Consider the following 22,027-nt stretch of genomic DNA (forward strand, 5'->3'; position numbering starts at 1 on the left):
TACAACCTAACATTAACCTTCATTGTTTGGGATTAAAGATGTGTGCTAAGAGCATGTCTGTATTCCAGCCAGAGTAGTCACATTGCTGGATTAAAACCCTCTACGTTTGATTCTAAAGTCAGAAACATGTGGCTGAAGCTGCCAAGTTCTGCTGCTTGATGGGGCTGGAACCTGAGCCCCTCATTCAGATACATTTTCATTAGCTTTCTGGTTTTGATGGTTTCCTTCACTATGTAAACTTTTTCTTAATTCTGTTTCACAAGTTGAAAGCTTAGCTGGGTGGGGTCTTGGCCTTGAGGTCACCATTCCCTTTATTCCTTTTAGCATCAGGCTTTTCTTTAAACTTTAGCTCCTTGAGCCCTGGACTTAACTCCATTCCACTTCCTGATACTTTTTTTTTCTCCTCAAGCTTTTATATTTTGTATATTTTATATTCTACATTTTATATTTTCTGTTGTCCCACTTGCCCCTTTTCATTACAGATCTGTAGAAGACTGGCCACTAATAATCAGGTGACACAATCATACTAAGCTATCTTGAAATCTTCTCTGCCAGTGCCATTAACCGAAAACTTCAATTTAGCCTCAGGCAGATTTTTCAGACAGGGCAAAAAGCAGCCACTTTTTTTCTTTTCTTTTCTTCTCTTTTCTTTTTTTTTTTTTTTGACAAAATATTACAAGAATAGTCTCTAGGCACTTAATAATCTTTTCCTCTGAAAACTCTTGGGCATGGCCACCATAATCTACCTTGATCTCAGCACCACTGTCTCCCATGCTCCTACTAGGACAGCCTATTAAACCCCACTTAAAGCATCCCACTGTTTTCCAAGTCCTAAGTCCTACAGTCCACATTCTGCAAACAAAAAGCATAGTCAGGCTGTTACAGCAATACCCTGCCCACTGGTGCCAACTTCTATCTTAGAGTTCTATTGCTGTGAAGAGACCCTATGCCCATGACAACTCCTAGAAAAGAAAGCATTTAATTGGTCTTACAGTTTCAAAGGGTTAGGTCGTTATTGCCATGGTGGGAAGCACGGTGACACATGGTGCTGGAAAGTAGCTTGACAACTCTACATTCGGATCTGCAGAAAGTGGGAAGTGAAAGCTACTGGGTCTGGCTTGAGCATTTGAAAACCTCAAAGCCTACCTCCAGTGACACAGTTCCTCCATAAGGCCACACCTCCTAGTCCTTTAAAATATCATCACTCCCTAAGCATTTAAATATAGGAGCCTGTGGAGGCCATTCTCATTCTACCACTACAGGAATCCTTTCCCATAAGCTCTGGGCAGCCTTCAGCTCCTCTCTCACAGCCTGTGGCTGTGGCTTCTCACATATGCACCCTACAGAGTCCCTAGAGACCCCATACCAGGAAGGAACAATTTCGTGTATCTACTGTGGGTATTTTCTTCTGCGTTAAGGATGAACCAGGGAACCTAGCAAAAGGGTAGAAGGTGCAGCTAGAAACTAAGAAAATTGGTTACTGAAGGGACTGTTACTTCTAACTTGAAGCTAGAAATCTTAAATTGTGCATGATGTGGCTTTAAAGTCAAGGATGGCCTGACCAGACTGTGTCCCTTGTTTGTGAAAGGTATCCAAGCTTCATTCTAGCCACAATGCCCTTTCCTAACTCTGCTCCTGTCATAATCTTGTCTCTAGTTTGAATTCCTCCCCGAGTGACCAAGACAGCCCAGTGCCTTTGTCACACTAGCAAATAATGACACCTGGTGGAAAGACACCTGATGTACACTCTAGAAGACTTCCGACCAGCCCAGGAATAAATCTCGGGGACTGGACTGAGACAGGACTTTCTCTGAAAGCACTCTACTTTTATTATCAAAGCCGATCACTTTGTTACTATAATAAAATATAACAAGTGAAACTTGAATGCTTATGGAGTAGATTTCCTGGCCAGATGCCAAGGACCTCTCTAAAGGCAGTGGAGCCTGCACGGTTGGCCCTTTCTCACCACTGAGAGACTCCTTAATAATTTCAAGCAAGCAGTCATTACTAAGAGGTGACCTAGGAAAACTTGATTTTTGTTAATGTGTATGCATATGTGCATTACACCTGCAGGCAAAGTGGGGACTAGTGATGTCAGGGCGTTCTCCCCTATTGCTTTCCACTTTGTTTTTTAAGGCAGCATCTCTCATTGGATTTGGAGTTTGTCATTTTCATCATCCTGGCTAGCAGCAAGGATCTGAGATCTGCCTGTTTCTATGTTCCAGAGCTGGGGTTTCAGGCATGTACTGCTACACCTGGCATTTTATGTGTGGGTACAGGGGACTCAAACCCAGGTCCTCATGCTTGTGTAGCAAACATTGCTTACTAAGCCACTTTCCCAGCTTCCCGTATGTTTTGAATGGAAGACAGTAAGAGGCAAAAGGGCTAGGGCTCAGCTGAGTATCTAGAAACACTCGATACATGAATAAAGAAGAGATTGCCTTCTCTAAAATGTTCAGCTAATTTTGGTGGTAATTCAGGACCAGCAGCAGAAAAGCTAAGACTGAAATTTTAAATTACTCATTAAATAGAGAATAGGTGCCTGTTTGGGTCAGAAGATAGAGATAATCGCCAACTGGAAGTAGGCGTCTGGTGGCATCAAAGTTTGGGGCGTGGCTCTATGGCTTCTTTCCCAGTTGCCTTCCAGAGCAGCAGGGCTCACAGAATTAGGGCTGATGGGAAAAAAATCTAAGGCTGGGAGAGGCATTCTAGAAAGCTGGCTAAGAGCTCAGCCTCTGGGCTTCAACAACAGCAGCCCTGGGCTTAAGTTCTGGGACCCTTACCGTCTATGTTTGGGGTAGCCCCTAACTTTCCTGAGTCCCACCTGTAATATACCTTTCTCCCAGAGCTGAGAGGAAGACTGAGGTAAGACCTGTACATAAAGGAGCTAGTGTTAGGCTCAGGGCAAGCCTAATTGCCAGAGAGGCAACTGAGAGAAACTCAGATCGATGCAAAAGCAAGAGGCTTATTCAGACCATTGTGCGATGGGGCGTCCTCTCAAGTCAGCAAGGAACAGCAGTGGGGGACAAAAGCCTTGGGTTTTTAAAGGAGAAAGTATGGGAGGCGTGAGGTTGCAAGCTTGTCAGTACAAAATTGGTTCATTTTAGGCACCCAAGTCACCAGACGTCTAAAGGATATCTGATCTTTAAGTTACACCAGGGATGTCTTACGACGTTCAGATTTGGTCATAGTTGGGGAGGGGGGTGACCATCACATCCTGTGACTTCTCCGAAAAGTGGAGTAAAGAGCTATCTGGGTGAGGGAGTTGTGACCTTCCAGACTGGTAGCCAGGAAACCCTATCTTGTACTGCCGGTTTTGGACATTCCTATAGGGAGGAGACCTTGGGAACAATCTTTTGCAACAGGGAGAAGACCTTGAGCTCAGCTGGCCTAGTTTAATTTTTTAACTGCAGGGTGGGTCTTGTCTGCACTCATCTGCTTCTGTCTGTGTCCTTCTGCTTTCTGGAAGAGTGCTGAGAGAACTTAGTTTAACATGGGATATAAAATTCCTATAAGGAGACCTGTAAAGTTATCTTGTTCCTCTCACTAGTAGAGTGAGGTGATCCACCACTGGATGCAGAAAAGGGGAAACCTGGCCATGGGTGGACTCGAGGTCACCCAGTAGGTCTGACAACAGCTGGTCTTGGGCTTGTATACACTGATGCTCAGGGTGAAAGGAATCCAGTAGAAGGGGGATGGAATCAGAAAGTGTAGGCTAGAAACCCCATCCAGCCCTACCATTTACTAGCCTGGGCTACCTGAGCCTGCTGGTTTTAAAAAACCCATGCCTTCTGCCTCATAGAGGGTGCATGTGTAGCCAAAGGTCAATTGTCTGTATTTCTCAGAGACTATTCATTTGGTACCTGGGCCTGATGATTAGGCTGGACAGTCAGCCTCAGAGATCCTCTGTCTTTGATTCCCTAGACCTGGGAGAATAAGCTTGGCTGCCAAGGATCAAACTTGAGTCCTCATGCTTGCTGGGTACACACCTCACTGACTGGCCTCTCTCCCCAGCTCCCCACATGGGTTCTGAGAAACAGATGACATCATGTAGCAGAGTGTTCAGTATCGGCTCCAGGCTCCAGGCACCTCTCTGTTTAGCTTCCATAAACAGCAAACAAGTTGATGTTCATGAGGCCCCAATCCCAGAAAGTCCCCAACACTAAGTGTAGGCCGTTCTGGTGATTGCTTTATTCCTATACAAGTGTTCTACAGTACAGTTCGGAGAATAAATAGAGGCACACAGCTATCATTTCCACCACAGTCTGCATTGAGGGAAGTTTGAGGATGGGAGCTGGGGGGCTGGGGCTGGGACCTAGGCTACTTAGAGACCTTGTGATGATTTCGGCAGGAAGATCTGCCCCAGGCCCGAGGGCTGAGACCCCTGCTTGAAGAGTCACAAGTCAGAAGAGCCAGTTCTAGACAGTTCACACCAAAATGGGTCCAAGTCTCTCAACAGCCCAGGGGCAGTGAGTGTGGTACAGTGGTGTGCTGGGACGGAACTGTCAGTGCGAGCTTTCCCTGGGATTCAGGTCAATCCACAGGAGGCCTGAATAGTCCGCCCTCTGCCCTGGACTGAGTGATGAATACAGTCACAGTTACTTGTTCACTAGTTTACTTGGCTATTCTATAAAGGGATCCTGCCTGACAGCTAAGGGAAGAGAGAGGCACAGACGGGGATTGGTCTATCTGCTGTAACCCAGGGAAGGAAGACAGACAGTCGACTGTAAAGAAGACCACACTCTTACACTGTGAAGGAGTAAGAAGACACAGAGGCCAGCCAGGAGCTGGGCCTCCAGATGCAGGGAATGAGGAGGCAGCACCCAGAAAAGCTCTGGCCTGGATCTTATGGAGCTGCTGTGGTCTCAGCTCTAAGTCACTCCGTCTTTTCCCTGATTTCTCCCTGGTAGCACACAGGACTGGCCCTAAGTCGAGGCTGGGATCATTTGTCGTAAGGGTAGGTGGAATGAGGAGAGTCTACATGGTTTGACAGCAGATGGAGAGAAGGCCACAGCACTGACTAACCCAAGTAACAGCAAGGAAGCAAGGCGGCTCCTGTTCTGAGCACGTAAGGGCCAGGGAAGGACAGAACTGCTGCAGGGTCTTGGGGCTAAAATCCCCCACGCTTTTCTGCGACTGAACTCCTGATTGGCAGGTGACAGAGCACCTCACAGGCTGTGGCACCGCAGTCATTCTCATCTCAGCTCCGGTTCATTGGTTCACCTCCCATGCTCACAGGGACGTCACTTTACAGATGCTTTTCCAGCTGTGCCCCGAGCGCCATCAGGCAGTGAGATTCCGGGCTGACTTGGAGGCGCTCTGCGCACGCTGGACCACAGCGGAACACTTCTCACGGCGCAGCAGCTTGTTGTTCTCAAACAGGCCTTCATTGCGGGGTATTCCGTGAGAACCATCAGGGAAAGTCAGCAAGCCTTTGACAGGGACAGAGAGAAGGAGAAGGCATTAATGAATGTTCCAGGTCAACTTAATGTGCAGAGGCTGAAGAGGAGGAAGAAGTTATGGCCGTGGTCAGCACAGATTGCTGGAGGGCCACAGATGAATTAAGAGTACCTGTGTTCCACTTGCCTAGATTGCTGCCCTACTGAGCGGAAGCTTACCAAAGCCATCTACTCTGCCATTCTTAAATTCCCCCTCAAAGGTCATGTTGTCATAGCGAATGAAGACTCCGACGCCATTAAACTTGCCCTGGGCAAACTCCCCCTCATACCTGCAGAAACACCAAGATGTTAGTTAGCCTTTAGTGGGTGGTCTAGCTGTCCACGGTAACCCAGACAAGCAGTTGCCAATGTGTGTGCTAGTCAAGGCACCGGGCAAAGTTCCTTCTGCCCATCGCAGCTCTAACAGTGCCACCCGCACCACTGCCAAGGGTCAGAGGGCATATATGTGAGTCTTAATTCCAGGAAAGGAATGTACGTGAACAGAAGTAGAATAGACGGTCACTCACCTTCTTGCCATTTCCAGTTTCACATCTTTTTAATATATTTGTTTTATTTAGGGACAAAAGTCTTGCTACAGGTGGCCCAGGTCTGCCTCAAACTCAAGATCCTCTTGCCTCTGCTTCCCTAGTGCTGGATTACTGGCATATGCCACCACGCCAGGCTCTTACTATTTTAAAATAAGAAGGGCTGGCGAATGCCTTAGTAGACAAAAGAAACCTGTCTCCATGCCTGATCACCTGAGTTAAATTGGGGGGGAGGGTACATGGTAGAAGGGGAGACCTGACTCCTCTGACCTTCACATGTGCTGTGGTGTACCCTCCACAAAGAAATAACACATATGAACAAATTAATTTTAAAAGTAATCAATAAGAGGACTGCTCACCCCTTGTCTGTTTTCTTTAGGGCACGGGCAAGCTCAGGGTTGAACAGACAATCACCGCGGTGTCCCAAGTCCTCGCTAGTTCAAAGCCTGAGAAACTAATACTCACCTCGAGCCATCCGAGAAGGTCAGTACGCCACAGCCGTTGAAGAGCCCATTTTCAAAGAGACCCAGGTAGGTGCCGCCATCCGCAAACATCAGTTGGCCAAAGCCATGTCTTCGGCCTGAGCAAAGAGAAGGACAGGTAGCAGGTTGGATTGGGGCAGCTTCAGGGTCCCTCACTGGCTTAGCAGCCCACACTTTCCACAACTGTACCCACAAAGCCCTGCCCTTCAGCTCTGTGAGCGTGGAAAGGACAGTCTCCCTGAGGCAGTCTCGCGGCTTGCTAGGACTGAACCTGTGAGACTCTACAGTGGCCAGGTTGGATTTCCAAACCGAACCATTAAAGTGCTTATGGGATAGTTTCTATTTTAGAATATAGTATATATTTTAATATATGCTCCAAAGAATTTTGCTACTCCTTAGAATAGATTAGTTATAACTATAAAAAGGAAAACCCAGGGCAAGGGATGTCACTTGTTCTTGAGGGTCTTCACTAACTTCCACATCTTCCTCAACTTCTGAAGATTCACTGCAATGACTTCATTAAACTGGACTCTTCAATGACTGAACTCTCTAATCTGCACCCAAGAGAATTAATTTTGTAGCCCAGTGCAGTGGCACAGGCCTTTAATCCAAGTTCTCAGGGAGGCAGAGGCAGATTGCTCTGAGTTTGAAGCCTGGACTACAAAGCGAGTCCAGGACAGCCAAGGCTACACAAAGAAACTCTTGTCTCAAAAAACAAAAACAAAACCAACCAACCAACAAACAAACAAACAAAAAAACCAAAACAACAACACCAAAAAAAAAAACCAAAACACACACACACACACACACACACACACACACACACACACACAAATCCAACCCCAAAACCAAAACCAAAACCAAACAAAAACAGAGTTCATTTTACTCTTCTGAGGACATCCACATTTAAGACATCAGACTGTTAGAGCACTTTAAACCAGAAGCGGGAATACTGAACTCATTCCTAGTTCCATTAAGCCCTGACATAACAGAAAGGTTCTATGTGGACTGAGTCCTGCAGTTGGGGGATGAACAGCTTCAGATGAAGCTGCTGCACAGGGGTCCTGCTCACCCTCCTTCCACTCGCCACGGTACTCTTCCCCACTGGAGTAGGTAAAGGAACCTTTCGTCAGGGTCATGGTGGCAGCTTACAGAGGCAAAGGATGACGACTATAAGAAACAGAGAAAGCAGAGTCACATGATGGCTAGAGGGCTAGAGGCTGTGCTCTGCCTCTGAGATAGTGCATACACACCACCTCAGGTCACCTAACACCATCCTCACCACCCACCAGCTAAAGCACCTTCACCCCTAGGTCTCTTAAAAGTTTTCAGCCAAGACAGGCACAATGCCTCACACCTTTAATCCCAGCACTCAGGAAGCAGAGGCAAGCAGATACCTGTGACTTCGAGGCCAGCCTGCTCTACAAAGAGAGTTCCAGGATAGCCAGGGCTACACAAGAGAAACCATGTCTCAGCAAACAAACAAACAAAAAAAAAGTTTTCAGTCAGCTCCTGTTTCCTGTGACCGGAAATGATGGAAATGGAGGTTAAATCTGCAAATATCTACTTGATGGGTACTATGTGCTTAGTAGATGCATAAGACAGTCTCCCTCCCCTCAATGAAGCTACGGTACAGTTGGTAAGCTCAGCAGGCGAAACTCCAAGCTCTACCACAGACAAGGTAGTTCTGTGTAAACTCAGAAGGCAGAAATAGGCAAGAACAGGAGCGAGCAGCCTTCAGCCCAACCACGGTGCACGGCTGTAATCTCGGAGCTTGGAGAGCAGAGGCAGGCGGGTTGTGCATTCAAGGTCATCCTCAGCTACGTGAAACCGTCTTGAAATAAATACATAGGAAAAAGAATAAAACAAAAACAAGCAGCCAAGAAAGTGAAAGAGCAACGGAAACGCAAGTTATCTGGGGGGAAACGAAGAAGCTGGTCCAACCGGAGAAGACAGCTTACTGCGGGGTGATGGAGAGGGCGAGACCATGAGTTTTTAAAGAACCTCACAGATGTATTCTAGACTCCTGTTGTGCTCATTTTTAAACTCTATTTTATTTGTGGTATTTACACCTCTACTTCCCTTCCATCAATCCTTTAGCCCTAGGTATGAGAGAGAAGGTTAGTGGAGAGACGGGGCACAGACCCCTTTACTTCTCCTGGCTGTTTAGGGTCAATGGGTTCTTTTGGGACAATACCAATCTCAGTCAACAGCAAACACCGCTGTGTTGAAACGCTTCCCTCCATCTGTGGCCTCCAAGCAGCCACTTCTTCTCTTTCTGGGCTCTTGTATTTATATCCTTCAGGGTCCTAGACCACACCCCTCCCTGTGCTGCTTGAGTCAGTGTTTATAAACCAGCAAAGACCACGCCCTACAGGAAGTAATTATCTGTGGACAGACTAAAGCCCAAACTAAAATTCCACACTTGGGATTAAAACAAAAACATATTTACATGACATAGCTGAGTTTTTACCGAAACCAAAACTTCCATTACAGACTCCTTCATATTACAGGCAAAGAAACAGAAGCTCAGAGTGGTTAAAGCTCAGGTGGTGCTGGGAAGATGGCTCAGTGGTTAAGAACACTCATTGCTCCTGCAGAAGACCCAGGTTTCATTCCCAGCCTCATGTGGTATTTCCCAACCATCTGAACTACCGTTCCAGGGATCTAAGACCTTCTTCTGACTTCCGTAGGTACCAAGCAAGCACGCAGTGCACATGCATACCCAAAGGTAATTATTCACACCCATAAAAAATCTAAAAGCCACTCATAACAAACACCTGCTTGGTGCCTGAGCAAGGACAAGCACGTGACCCTCCCTAACTATGTTGGCCCTCCTTCCTTCATGCTGACCCTTTGGTTTTAGGTTGGGACAGTTCATGGCACTCTCTGAAAAATGGGCTGAAGAGACTGTAGCAGCTAACTTAGGGAAGAAAAGAGTGTGTGGCTTGTGAAACAAGGGTTGTAAGGATGAAAGCAGTGATCAAGGGAAATAAGTGTGACAACAGGAGGGGTTGGAGTAGTAGAGTCCAGTCAGAGACACTTGCAAGGAAGAGGTCCCTTCTACAGACAGAGTTGGCTTAGTCTGGGTTGGCTATGTGCATTTCTTAGCTAATGGAGTGTTACCAAAGGTGAGAATACAGAGACACAGATCTCCGAATACATAAATTCAGAGATCTGAGAAGTGCTGGGCTTGCCCTTGTGCTGCATTTGAATCTGTTTTGCTTCCAGTGCGTGAGTCCAGACTAATATTCTAGATGAGGGGAGATCACGTGGAGTAATTGTCTCAGCTGACCACAGAGACAGGAACTCAGCAAGACCTGGATATCCGCTGAGCCTAGCCCCATGCTAATGACTCACAGTTTCACTGGACAAAGAAATAATAGTTTGAAGCCACTGTGTCTCAGAGGTGTGTGCCATCACCCAGTAAAAACTGACATATTCATACACGCGCATGGTGGTGGTGATCTTGTATAAGAGCAGAGGGTATGCTAAGTATATCAGGAAAACAAGAAGCATATCAATAGCACTGGAAACTAGTGGGTGGCAAAAGAATTTTGTATTCAAGGATATCCAGTAAGAAGGGAGATAAAAGCTGAAGAGTTGGCTCAGAGGTTAAGAACACTGGCTGGTCTTCAAGAGGTACTGAGTTCAATTCCCAGCAATGACATGGTGGCTCTTAACCATCTGTAGTGAGATCTGGTGCCCTCTTCTGGCATGCAGGCAGATCACTGTATATATAAATCTTTAAAAGAGAGAGAGAGAGATACTGAAGACACCATTAAGCATAAACTGAGGCAAGCAGAACCAATAAACAATAGAAGTATTTTTCAACTTTCTAGATCTTTTTATTCACCCTTTCATCTTTTCTATATTCAAGCAATACAATGTCTTTTCAAATGATAAGATGCAGATTCACAGGCCCAAACTTGAACCTGCTGAGCCAGATTCTGTGTAGCTGGAGCTTGGGAACCTATAGTTTTAACCAGCACATCCTCAGACACCCACTTAGCCTATGGGCTATGAACCATAAGGAGACACTGACTGTTGCAACTGAAAGATCTCCATGATGAATAATCAACCTGAAATCTCACTGGCAGGCACCTGACTGATGCCAACATGACAAGTGCATCTTTTCTTCCGAGTACAGGAACTCGTACACAGAACTGGAGAGGATCCTTTAAATACTTGTGGGCCTGGTGCCAGTGACCAGTTTCCTTTGCTTTCAAGCTGCACAGAAATGGAAACTTTTATCGTCTTATCAGAGCTGGCTTGGGACAAGGTCACCGTGGCTTCACAGCAAATACAACATTAATGAGTGAAAGGTAAGACGTTTTCCATGAGAATTTCAAGAGAAAATTTTGTACAGTGGAGCCAAGGTATTCTGATAGCTACAGGCCATCTTTGGTTCTTTCTAGAACTAAACTAAAAGAGTTCATGACAGTCAAAGTCATATGAAGGTACATGTTGCAAACATGCTGGGCATGGTGTCACACATGTCTTTACTCCCAGCACTCTGGAGGCACAGGCAGGTAGACCTCTTTGAGTTCCAGGACAGCCAGGGATACTGATGACACCTGGTCTCAGAAAGCAAAATAAAAACCTCAGATTGTCACCTAACTCTTCAAAACACAGCCACCTGAATCTGAAGAGCTGTGTGTATGAGTGCATGTGTGTATGTACATGAGTGTGTGTGTGTGTGTGTGTGTGTGATGTTCTGAGACAGGGTCTTCTCTATGACATCTTGGCTAGCCTGGAGCTTGCTACGTAGGCCAGACTGGTCTTTTATTCACAGAGATCCTCCTGCGTGCTGGGTTTATGGCATGCGCCACCACGGTTGGCTAACAGGCTATATCTTTGTCTAAATCTTTTAACTTACTGTCATGATGAAGTCGGTCATGAGACTTACAAGACAGTAAGATAAGGGCTTTTTCTGTACATGTTTGGTGGGGGTTAACCCACTTCTCTTCACTCAAACTTTGGTGGGTTACTGCAGTGAGATTTAAGGAGCGGGTACATAGGGCTTCAGGAGGATAACATTTTTTTCATGAAACTTCCAGAGTGGTGTCTCACCTTGTTCCATGGGATCAGGGGGAAAAGGAACTATTTTAGGATTATCTCTGGGCAAAGTACTAGCCAGGCTCTTAAGTTGTAAATCTATCTTTTTGTTATTGCTGTTATGCTGTCAGCTCTTGAGCCAATATCTTAAATATTTTAAAGAGGTGATGAAATTTGAAAATATATTTCATTTTTAAAAGAAGTTTTATCTATCTATCTATCTATCTATCTATCTATCTATCTATCTATCTAATGAATGAGTGTTCTATCCACATATTTGCCTGCATGCTAGAAGAGGGCCTCTGATCCCATTATAGAGGGTTGTGAATTGTGGTTGGTGGGAATTGAACCTGGGTCATCTGGAAGAGCAGCCAGTACTCTTAACTGCTGAGCCATTTTTCCAGCCCCTGGAAAAAAAAATTTTTTTTTTTATTACCATATGTGGTAGACTTTATCTTCTAAAGACGTTTGCAATGTCTCCCTAACTTTGACCGGCCTGGGACTGCTTCAAACACAGCACCATGGAAGTGATGGTCATCACAAACGTACATTCTAACTGTTGATAGACCCACAGCTTGAGACCTGAGCCACCACCTGAGAACGCCTGACGGGAGACAGTGAAATGGTTCAGCAGGAAAAGGTGCCTGCCTCCAGGACTGACAGCCTGAGTTGGATCCCTGGACCCATACAGTCAGAGGAGAGAACTGTTATCCTCTGACCTCCACAAGCATACCACGGCATGTACACATACAGACACGCAAAACGTTATTTAAAAAAAAAAAAAATACTATCTGGAGGCTCCCAGGTAATGAGAAAGCCAAGCAAGTTCAGGACATGTGTTGTTGCACCAGTTGGCATTCCCATTTTGGGGGGAGGGTAAGGAGGTTCAAGTCAGGGTTTTGCTGTGTGGTTCTGGGTGTCCTAGAACTTGCTTTATAGATCAGGCTGGCCTCGTACTCACAGAGATGTGCCTGCCTCTGCCTCCTGAGTGCTGGAATTAAAGGTGTGTGCCACCATAGCTTGACATTCTCACTTTTTAATTGTCTTAGCTCAGGCAGGACCAGGCATCAGTGAAAGAGATGTCAAATGATTCCAGCTCCCAGACACTGAGGCCACTCCATGACGTCAGGCCTAGATTTCCTGGCCCATGGGACCTGGGAGTATCACGGGGTAGTTTTAAGCTGCAAAATATTGGGCTAATTTGTTGTTTAGTGATAATAAGTAGAGCACCATCCTTCAACCTACTCCTGACACCATTCTGTGATGTTTTTCAAGAGTATATATTACACATTTCCATCCTTTTTTTTTTCTTATCTAGAGACATACAGTAAATTCAGAAGTTATTTGTCAAAACCACGACCAGTCTTGAGACTCAAATCAGAAGTGCTAATTAAAAGGAACATATGTAGAACTCATGGCTCTCAGGCTATGGCTGAATACTTTTGGCTAGAAACTGCTATGTGTGTCAAAATCACTGATATTTGTCACTACCTGAGACAGTGCTTGAATTTTAACTTATGAATCTTGCTGCTATTGGTGATAATTAACAGTCAGCTGCACAGCCACGAGGCCATGAGGGGATTTTACCCGTAAACATGATTATCCACAGCTAATTAAGACAACTATAGTTTAATAAAGTGTATCCAGTGTGAATGAAGATGGAAAAGCCCAACACAAATCAGTATTTACACTACTTGTTCATATAGTCTTGAAGAAAATTGATGCCTTAGGCCTAGATATACACATGGAACCCAGGCACAAACCAAGATGATTCAAATTCCCACAGACACCTACCCTTTCTGTACTGATAGAAAAGCTGCAAAAGATCAGTCCAAAACATAACCTAAAATTACTATTTTATCTCCATAAACCACCATCCTATTACTCGGCAAAAGAGACCATATCACTTGCTATCTTAATTTTTTCTTCCATGGACAGCTCCCGACAGAACTCTAAGACAGTGGTGAGAAGGTGTTTTCATTTTTATAAGGTGCTTTAAATTTCTGTGTACATGTGTGACCCTGCTTAGGGTATATATACTACATGGGTGCAAGAGCCCGAGGCAGGGGGGAAAAAGGGCTTTAGATCCTTTAGAACTAGAGTTACAGGTGGCTGGGAGCTGCCATTTTGGGTGCTGGGAACTGACTCTTGACCCTCTGCAAGAGCAGCAAGTACTATTTGAGCAGCAACTACTATTGCTAAGCTACCCATCCAGTCTCCCATTTGTTTCTCTTGTTTTTAAAAATCAAGCTTACTAAAAAAATATTTGTGTATTCACAGGAGAACTTTTCTCTGGATTAAGAAGTTTTTGTTTGTTTAATTGTTTGTTTTTGAAACACATTGTTTGTTTTGAAAGATTGTTTTTTGTTTATGTAGACCTGGCTGGCCTTGAACTCAAGAGAGATTCACTTGCCTCTGCCTCCCAAGGCTCCACAATGTTCAGCTTAAATTAAGAAGTTTTAAAACAAAATAACAAAAATCTTTTCCCCAACCTAAAAATCATTATATCCCCAGTTAGAGGCTATCTAACTATCCACACCCTTCAAACTGCACCCAAAGCCACCTTTCTTGGGTAGGCAGTCTTAACAAAAGTCCTTTTAGTTATAAAGGAAGCAACCGTGGGTTTTTGGAGCCCTAAGAGGAGAAAGTGAACAAATATTAGGAAACTGAGAATACCATTCTGTAAAACATATTTTAAAGTAAAAATGAAATAATTAGGTTTTAAAATTTATAGCTCTTCAATGTGGGAAGTAAACAATGACGCTGTTATAAACAGGTCTTATTTAGGAAGAATGTGGGGATAGTTAGATTCAAGAAGCCGAGAAGAGAACACTGGCACCAAAATGAAGGTTTTTAAAGAGATAGTGCCACGAGAGGAATGGGCTCTTGGGAGTAACGTTTGTCAGAACACTATTCCATGCCAAGGGAAAGGGGAATGGCTGGGCCAGGCTCTACCACAGTGAAATTACTCTTATTGGTACCTAATGGATGCTGGACTACAGAAATGACACCCACCCCCCAAGTAACCGAAACAACCCATTTCCCAAGCCTCAGTATGTGGGACGTCTCCCCACCCGCGGCAAAGAGGCGCCCCAAATCAGACAAAGCCCTAGACCTTCACCAGGCACGCTAGTCTCCCGCTGCACTTTCATTCCAGCCCAGCTCTGTCCTTTTGGAGGTCTGCTCCCACCCCACAGACTCTTCAGATCCCTCTAGACACAGCCCGGCACACCCCTCTCGATAACCTGTGTAGCCCTGTGTAGCCCGGGGCTACGATCTCGGGATCAAACCTCCAAACCTAATGTTGGGATCCCACTCGCAGCCACGTTTTTCGCAGCCACTCTGTGGTCAGTACAGCCCGGACAGAGGCTCGCTCCCAGGTCACCTGTCGGACGCCTCAGCTCGCACCTGGTGGACTACACTCCCCCGTCGTCCTCTCCCCCGCGCCGCGAGCCAACCTGAGCTCGGCTTCTCGGGGACGACCGTCACGCCCCGACGCGACGCGGGGCTCCAGCCGCCAGTATCTTTGCTCCTCTGGGCTCCCCAGAGCCACCTTCCCCTCCGCCGCCTCCAACCGTCTCAGCCCCGCCGGATGCCGCCATCCCTGACGGCCGCACTGGGCACAATTCCCGCCGTTCATTGGCTGTTACCTAGGCAACCGCGAGCAACGCCACTCCCCATTGGTCCAGCCCTCCTCCGTGCCATCTTTGTGAGGGGCCTGGGCCAAAGATCTGAAAGAGGGGTGGGGCTGAGCCTGCCGTCCCACCTCCGTAACCCCAATAGAAAAGGAGGACCCAGGCTTCACCTCTCCAGAGACCCCCAGGCAGAAACTTTAATCCCGCGTGAGCCCGAACGTGTGTTCAAAGTGGCTACCAGCTCAAGAGGTTGTGATTTTTAGATTCATAAACAGCTCCGCCGCTAAGTAGGACGAGAACCTAAATCCAGCTTTCGAAGCTCAGCTTTATAATTAGGGAGGGCTGCACTTTGGCCTTTAAAGGGACTCGTTGTGTCCCCCATTCTCTGTATTTAAAATATATTGCCATCCTTGGAGCAAATTTCTCCAAATACTGTTCCCAAATATCCGTGTAGCCCTATGTTTTGTTTACTGAACTGTGTGCGAGCAGCGCGAGGGTTCTGCTGGGCTTGGAAAGCCACTGTCGTTATTGCCTCTCTCATGATGGCTTGTTACACGCGTGAGACACGGAGACAAAGCGAATTACTTCAGATTGTTTTTTTTTTTTTTTTGAATTGGGATTTCTTCAGCCGCAGGCTAGAAAATGATAATGATGACAATAATAATGGCTTTTTCAGGACTCGTATGAGAACACAACGCAAAAGGAATGGTAGTCGGAAGTTATTTTTAAAAGATTTGAATTCTGTGTTCACATACTATCTCTGTTACTGATTGGGTTTGTTTTTGAGTAACTTAGTAAGCTCCCTAGCTTGTAAAATAAAGTCGGAGCAGTAGATTCAATAGAGTTCTAACAGTTGCCTGGTAATATAAGCTAAATTGTAGACTGTGGATTAAAGTTGTTCAGTCATTGAGAGAATGAAATGTAAGGAAAGGGACGTTATTAGAATTCGTGTTAGGAAAAATGAAGAAATGAGATTAAATCACAGATTCTGTGGGGCTACATCATGGAAAGACCTGTAAATTAGCAAGATGTTTAGTTTCTTTGGTCAGTAAGCTGTCTTATTGGGTAAGGACTAATCACCTTGTCTCCTTAGGACGAAGTGTCCAGCATCGCAGGAGTTAGAATGGCAGTTAAAAGAGCTAACCCAGGTAAGATGTTTCAAACAATGCCCTGTGCATACTTAGCTCTGGGTGAGTGCTAGCTCTCTGTATGTATCAGGACGTGTTTTGACATGCTTACATGAAAGGGAAATCAAGTTCTAAGTGGTAGACACAGAGATAAAGTCTGAGGGGATTTCTGTAGAGAAAACTCAGAATTCCAGGGAGAACTCTGATCCTGGACCCTCCCTTGATCATAATTTTAACTTCTTAATCTTAATGAGATGAGTGATGTCAAATATCATTTCCATGGTTCTGAGGACTCATGAGGCAGACATCACTGCATTAGTTAGGTAGACATCATTCAATTAGTTATGACTGAAAAGCCAGTGGAACTCTATATAGATCTCTGGCTGCCATGACTTCTTTCTTTCTTTCTTTCTTTCTTTCTTTCTTTCTTTCTTTCTTTCTTTCTTCATCATGCTGGAGATTGGTCTTCCATATGGTAAGGAAACACTCTACCACGTAGCTACTGTCTCAGCCCTAGAGGGGTTCATTTGGGGAAAAAAGCCCAAGATATTCTCATACATACAACCAAGCAATAGCTCTTTTAATTCAATGCTTCTAGTGAGTAGGACCAAGAAAGCAGGATTATGGGGCTGGTGAGATGGCTCACTTGCCACCAAGCCTGACAGCTTGAGTTTGACCCCTGGAGCTTACACAATGGAAAGAGAACTAATGGCTGTCCTCTGACCTCAGCACATGCACACACATGTGACACACACACATTTATTCAGAACCACACAAAAAATTAAATAAATATAAAATATTAAGGTATGATTATAAAGTATTTGCAGTTATGTGATTGGCCATCTTCTGTGAAACTCTTTCTTCCAGCTGCTGGCGACTCTGAGAAGAAAAACAAAAATGTACTTAGCAACAATTTCAGCAGTTATGAAAGGGGAATGTTTGAGGAGGGCTTTTAATGTCCTGAGTACAATGCTAAATGCTTTGTTTATAGAGTCTTTTCTCAATCAAATGAGGTAAGGGTAGTAATTACCATTTTATAGATTAGGAACTTTAGAAATGAACTTCTTTACAAATATGAATCATGGGCTGGAGAGATGGCTCAGAGATTAAGAGTGCCAGCTGCTCTCTAGGGGTCCTGAATTAGATTCCCAGCACCCACAGAGCGGCTCACAGCCATCTATGGTGAGATCCGGCACCCTCTTTTGGTGTGCGCATGTACATGCAGATAGAGCACTGTACATATAATAAATAAATCTTAAAAAAAATAAGAATCATTTATAGAACAGAGTTCAACCTCAAATGTCTCTGATCTCCAAGCCTGTATTTCTATGTATTACATTTTACACTTTAAAAAAAAATTGTTATTATTTTAAAATTTTGTTTATTTTATTTTATATGTATTGGTATTTTGCATGCATGGATATCTGTGTGAGGGTGTTGAATCCCCTGGAGCTGGAGTTACAGACAGTTGTGAACTGCCATGTGGGTGCTGGGAATTGAACTTGGGTCCTCTGAAAGAACAGCCAGCAATATTAACTGCTGAGCTATCTCTCCAGGCCCTATTAATTATTATTATTATTATTAGAGAGAGAGAGAGTGCATGAGTGAAGAGGCCAGGAGAGAGCTGGAGTTACAGACTGTGAGCCACCGGGATGGGAGTGCTGGGAACTGGGAACTGAATTCCATTCCTCTGCAAGAGCAGCAAGTGCTCTGAACTGTTGATCTATCCCTGCAGCCCCCATTCTCCCCATTTTTCACTCATGTCGGTTTGGAGTGGACGTGCTCCCACTCCTTTCCCTCTATCAAGCTCTTTCCTGCAAAAGAAACTCAGGTACCTGTCACGTGTCCTCCGGGTATCTGTCACAAGCCCTCTGCTGGTTCACAGGCCTTTAGCCTTTAGCTCTGCTTCCCCTAGGTCAAGTCAAGCAGGCTGTCCTAAATAGGCTTTGGCGGCCTTCCTCTTTTTCTTTGGCAATGCCTTACGTGCCTTTTCTTTCCTTCTTTCCCCTTGTGATTCAGTTACTTCCTTTAGGAGTCGGCTCTTAGTACAGGCTCTGTATACAGCTTTTGCTCACTTTCTTAAGTCTATGAACTATCATAGGCTTTGAGCTAATATTGTTAGCTCTTTATGTCCTACTGTCCTCAAACGATGTTTATCCAGAGTGGGGACAGAGGCCCATCTTCTCCTTCCCTTTACTAATGGAAACGAGAACCAACGATGTCTAGACATTAAAGTGAATAATGTCAAGCGCTTTTTATTCTCAAGGGACCAAAGCTTTCCTCAACGATCAGATAAAGCATTGACTCATTTGCTCATACACTACGTAAACTGAATGAAGACTGGGATTTTTAAAAGTTACTGAGATAGTATGAGGGTGGACGGGACATCTTTACTTCATTGTTGTCTCTTCAATTCTTTGAACATAGTAGGTGCTTAGTGACACAAAAATGACATTTTGCAGTCTCACGGCCAGTTGCCTGATAGGCAGTCAATTAACAAGTGACTAAGAAAGCTGCAGTTACGAAAGCGTCCTACGCTCTGTCAGCCAATTAGAGGCTGGGGCGGGGCTAGGGGCAGAGGGCGTGCCTGTTGCTTGGAGCATGCGCAGTCTTCACTGAGCGTGACGCGAAAGCTGTGGAGGCCGTGATTGCGTAGACGCAGGTTCTGATTGGCTACTGTTCCAGCGAGAGGGGCCGTGCCTACGCGTCGCCAAGTAAACAGGGCAGGCTAGGGGCGGAGCTACGGAGGCCCCGCGTCCTGGTTGGCCAGGAGGGAGGTGGGGAGTGCCGTGGATTGGTCGCGTCCGCGAGGCGCTGGTGAGGAGCGCGCCGGGTCCCCGAGCCGGCGGCCTGAGGGATGGACGAGACGAGCCCGCTAGTGTCCCCCGAGCGGGCCCAACCCCCGGAGTACACCTTCCCGTCGTGCTCCGGAGCTCACTTTCCGCAGGTACCGGGGGGCGCGGTCCGCGTGGCGGCGGCCGGCTGCGGCCCGTCTCCGCCGTGCTCGCCCGGCCACGACCGGGAGCGGCAGCCCCTGCTGGACCGGGCCCGGTGCGCGACGGCGCAGGGCCAGACACACACGGTGGCGGCGCAGGCCCAGGCTCTGGCTGCCCAGGCGGTCGCGGCGGCGCATGCGGTTCAGCCCCACCGCGAGCGGAACGAGTTCCCGGAGGACCCCGAGTTCGAGGTGGTGGTGCGGCAGGCCGAGGTGGCCATCGAGTGCAGCATCTATCCGGAGCGCATCTACCAGGGCTCCAGCGGAAGCTACTTCGTCAAGGACTCTCAGGGGGTGAGCGCCGGGGAGCGGTCGCGGCGGGGGCGGCGCCCCGGGGCCGGGGAAACGGAGACTCTGGAGGGTACAGAAGACAAACTTCAGCGCCGGCCCCCGGCGGGATGGGGATGCTCCTGGGGACTGGAGATGGGGAAGCCTCGCGGGATGACAACATCAATCAGAACCTCTCTGTGTGTGTGCTGGGGGCGGGGGAAGGCGTGAGCGGAAAGTGAAAAGAGGAAATTGACCAGATGTGGGGCTAAGAAGTGCTGACCGGCGCTGCTTTCCAGTCGGTTCCTTAGCTTCAAACTATTGGGACGAGTACCCGGTCCTTGCCTCCGGACTCCGGGCTTTAGGCCTATTCTCTTTCACCGTTTATTTATTTATTTTAGTTTGGCCCAAAGCCGTGTCTTCCTGTTCTGTGGGTCAGTTGACCTGTCACGGGCTCTGAGGATTTAATTCCAGCCTCTATGTCGTGGGGTTGTCTGTACGGGGATCCTAGGTTTCCTGTTAACAGTCAGTGGTGACGGCGTGGGTGGACGTATCAGTGTCATCTGGCCTGGTTATTGCTCCCTCCTGGGAAAAGGCTCACGTCGTAGCGAATGCCTCCTCAGTTTAGGGCGTGGAGCTTTAAAAACACAAGACTGTCTCCTGCCCTTTAATCCCCCCCCCAAGCCTGTCAGCAGTTTACTTAGCGAAGGCAGAGTTTTGCTGACCTTAATTTTGTCCGTTGCTTTCGTAGTGGGGTTATGGAAGTAGGATAATGTGGGGCATGAGGTGACCAGGGCAGCTTCTGAGAAATTTAAATTTCTCAGAATTTAAGAAAATAGTAGGTGCTTAGTGACACAAAAATGACATTTTGCAGTCTCACGGCAAGAATTTAAAACTTTGAACACAGATCAGACCAGAGTTATTAGAGGAATAGTAGGTCAGGATATGTCAGTGCCTTCCTGTTGATGGTTTCAGATGCGCCAGAATGGTTCATGTTTTAAATGTACTCTTGTTACATGGATTAAAACAATGGGTAATTCCCTTCCTTTCCCTACCCCACCTCCCCAGGATTTCTCTATGTAGCCCTGGCTGTCCCTAAAACTCATGAGTAGACCAGGCCTTGATCACCCTGCCTGTGCCTTCCCCGCGCTGGGATTAAAGGCATGTTGCCACCACTCTGCAGCTGGTCCCTTGCATTTTGTGTGTGTGTGTGTGAATTGTGTATATATAATCTTAACTTTAAAAAATTAGCCAGGCGCTTTGGGAAAGCCTTTAATCTCAGCACTCGGGAGGCAGAAGCAGGAGGATCTCTGTGAGTTGGAGGCCATCCTGGTTGACTGAATGAGATCCAGAACAGCCAGGGCTACTCAGGGAGACCCTGTCTCAAAAAGAAAAAAAAATTACTATTTAGGATTTCACTATGTAGCCCAGACTGGCCTCTAACTCATGTTTCTCTTGCCTGAACTTCCAAGGTCCTTTGTGGACTCTTTGTTCATCTTACTTTTTAATTTTTAAAAATTTTATATTATATATATTGATATTTTGTCTTTATTTGTGTGCACCATGTGCAATGCCTGATGCCCAAATAGACCAGAAACGGGTGTTGGATCTTCTAGAACTGGAGTTAGATGGTTGCGAACTATCATGTGGGTGCTCAAAATTGAACCCTGGGTCCTCCAGAAGAGCAACTCGTGCTCTTATGTAAAAGTAACTTTTATTCTCCTGATTTGTCCTCTTAGAGGCTTAGTGCCCCCATCTGCTAATCTAGGCATAGTCCTGGAAGCTTCTTCTAGCCTCTGTACCACCTAATCTAGGCCTTGAATGTTTTCAGGCTTTGGGACTTACTGCTGAATAAACTCACCCTTTCTAGTTCTTTCTGAACTCTGGCTGGCTGATTCAACTCAGCTGTTCTGGCTCAAACTCCTCTCCTAGCTGACTGATTCAATCTGGTTTCTTTCAGATTTTTACAGAATTGCTCTGCTTGGTCTCAAACTAACGCTAGCTATTTGTTCTAATCATCTTCTCATCCTCTGGCTCATTCTGTCTTCACCTGTGTCTAGCTTGTTCTCTCTAATCTCTGCAAAACTCTCCCAGTAAAACTGCCTCTGAATTCCATGAACTGCCACAAACTCAACTCTCCTGCACTGCCTCTCAACTCACTGACTCAATGGACTGACTGAACAGCACTGACTAGAACTCAGAAATCTGCACATCTTTGTCTCCTGAGTGTTGGGCTTAAAGACGTGGACCACCATACCTGGACCTAACCTTTTCTTCACCTGGATCTTGCTCTATACTAGGCTGGCCTTGAACTCAGAGATCTGCTTGCGTCTCTCTTCAGGGATTAAAGGCATGTCTGTATTCCAGCCAGAGTAACCATGTTCTGAATTAAAAGAGCATTTTTGTATGCTCTTAGCTTCTGGGCCATGTGTGCTTTTCAGATGGGTTGCATGCTGTTGTGTGTAAGTGGCCAGGATGGG

At 46.2% G+C, this 22,027-nt stretch overlaps 3 protein-coding genes across 5 annotated transcripts in view; 2 read left to right on the forward strand and 1 right to left on the reverse strand.

Moving 5' to 3' along the window:
- Nucleotides 1-4,169: 4,169 nt before the first annotated feature.
- Morn4 (MORN repeat containing 4) lies at nucleotides 4,170-15,122 on the reverse strand. 3 transcript variants are annotated; one of them, XM_021661412.2, is made up of 5 exons: nucleotides 14,982-15,122; nucleotides 7,538-7,635; nucleotides 6,449-6,563; nucleotides 5,619-5,728; nucleotides 4,170-5,432 (listed from the first exon to the last, which is right to left on the reverse strand). In XM_021661412.2, the coding sequence occupies exons 2-5, from the start codon at nucleotides 7,602-7,604 to the stop codon at nucleotides 5,284-5,286; spliced, it is 441 nt and encodes a 146-aa protein (XP_021517087.1). In that variant the 5' UTR covers nucleotides 7,605-7,635; nucleotides 14,982-15,122; the 3' UTR covers nucleotides 4,170-5,283. The 3 variants fall into 3 exon arrangements, with proteins under 3 accessions (XP_021517087.1, XP_060245657.1, XP_021517086.1); XM_060389674.1 differs by having other exon boundaries at nucleotides 14,930-15,069; XM_021661411.2 differs by having other exon boundaries at nucleotides 14,909-15,049.
- LOC132655845 (uncharacterized) lies at nucleotides 14,498-17,475 on the forward strand. The gene is made up of 2 exons (XM_060389655.1): nucleotides 14,498-15,407; nucleotides 16,252-17,475. The coding sequence occupies exons 1-2, from the start codon at nucleotides 14,825-14,827 to the stop codon at nucleotides 16,278-16,280; spliced, it is 612 nt and encodes a 203-aa protein (XP_060245638.1). The 5' UTR covers nucleotides 14,498-14,824; the 3' UTR covers nucleotides 16,281-17,475.
- A 1,593-nt stretch (nucleotides 17,476-19,068) lies between these two features.
- The window catches only part of Pi4k2a (phosphatidylinositol 4-kinase type 2 alpha), a 32,174-nt gene continuing 29,215 nt past the window's right edge, over nucleotides 19,069-22,027 (forward strand). Inside the window, exon 1 of the mRNA XM_060389684.1 lies at nucleotides 19,069-19,574. Coding sequence (XP_060245667.1) covers nucleotides 19,143-19,574 — 432 coding nt within the window. The 5' untranslated portion in view covers nucleotides 19,069-19,142. The remainder of the gene's footprint in view (nucleotides 19,575-22,027) is intronic.

The sequence above is a fragment of the Meriones unguiculatus genome, chromosome 1 (assembly GCF_030254825.1).
Source record: "Meriones unguiculatus strain TT.TT164.6M chromosome 1, Bangor_MerUng_6.1, whole genome shotgun sequence".
NCBI lineage: Eukaryota > Metazoa > Chordata > Mammalia > Rodentia > Muridae > Meriones > Meriones unguiculatus.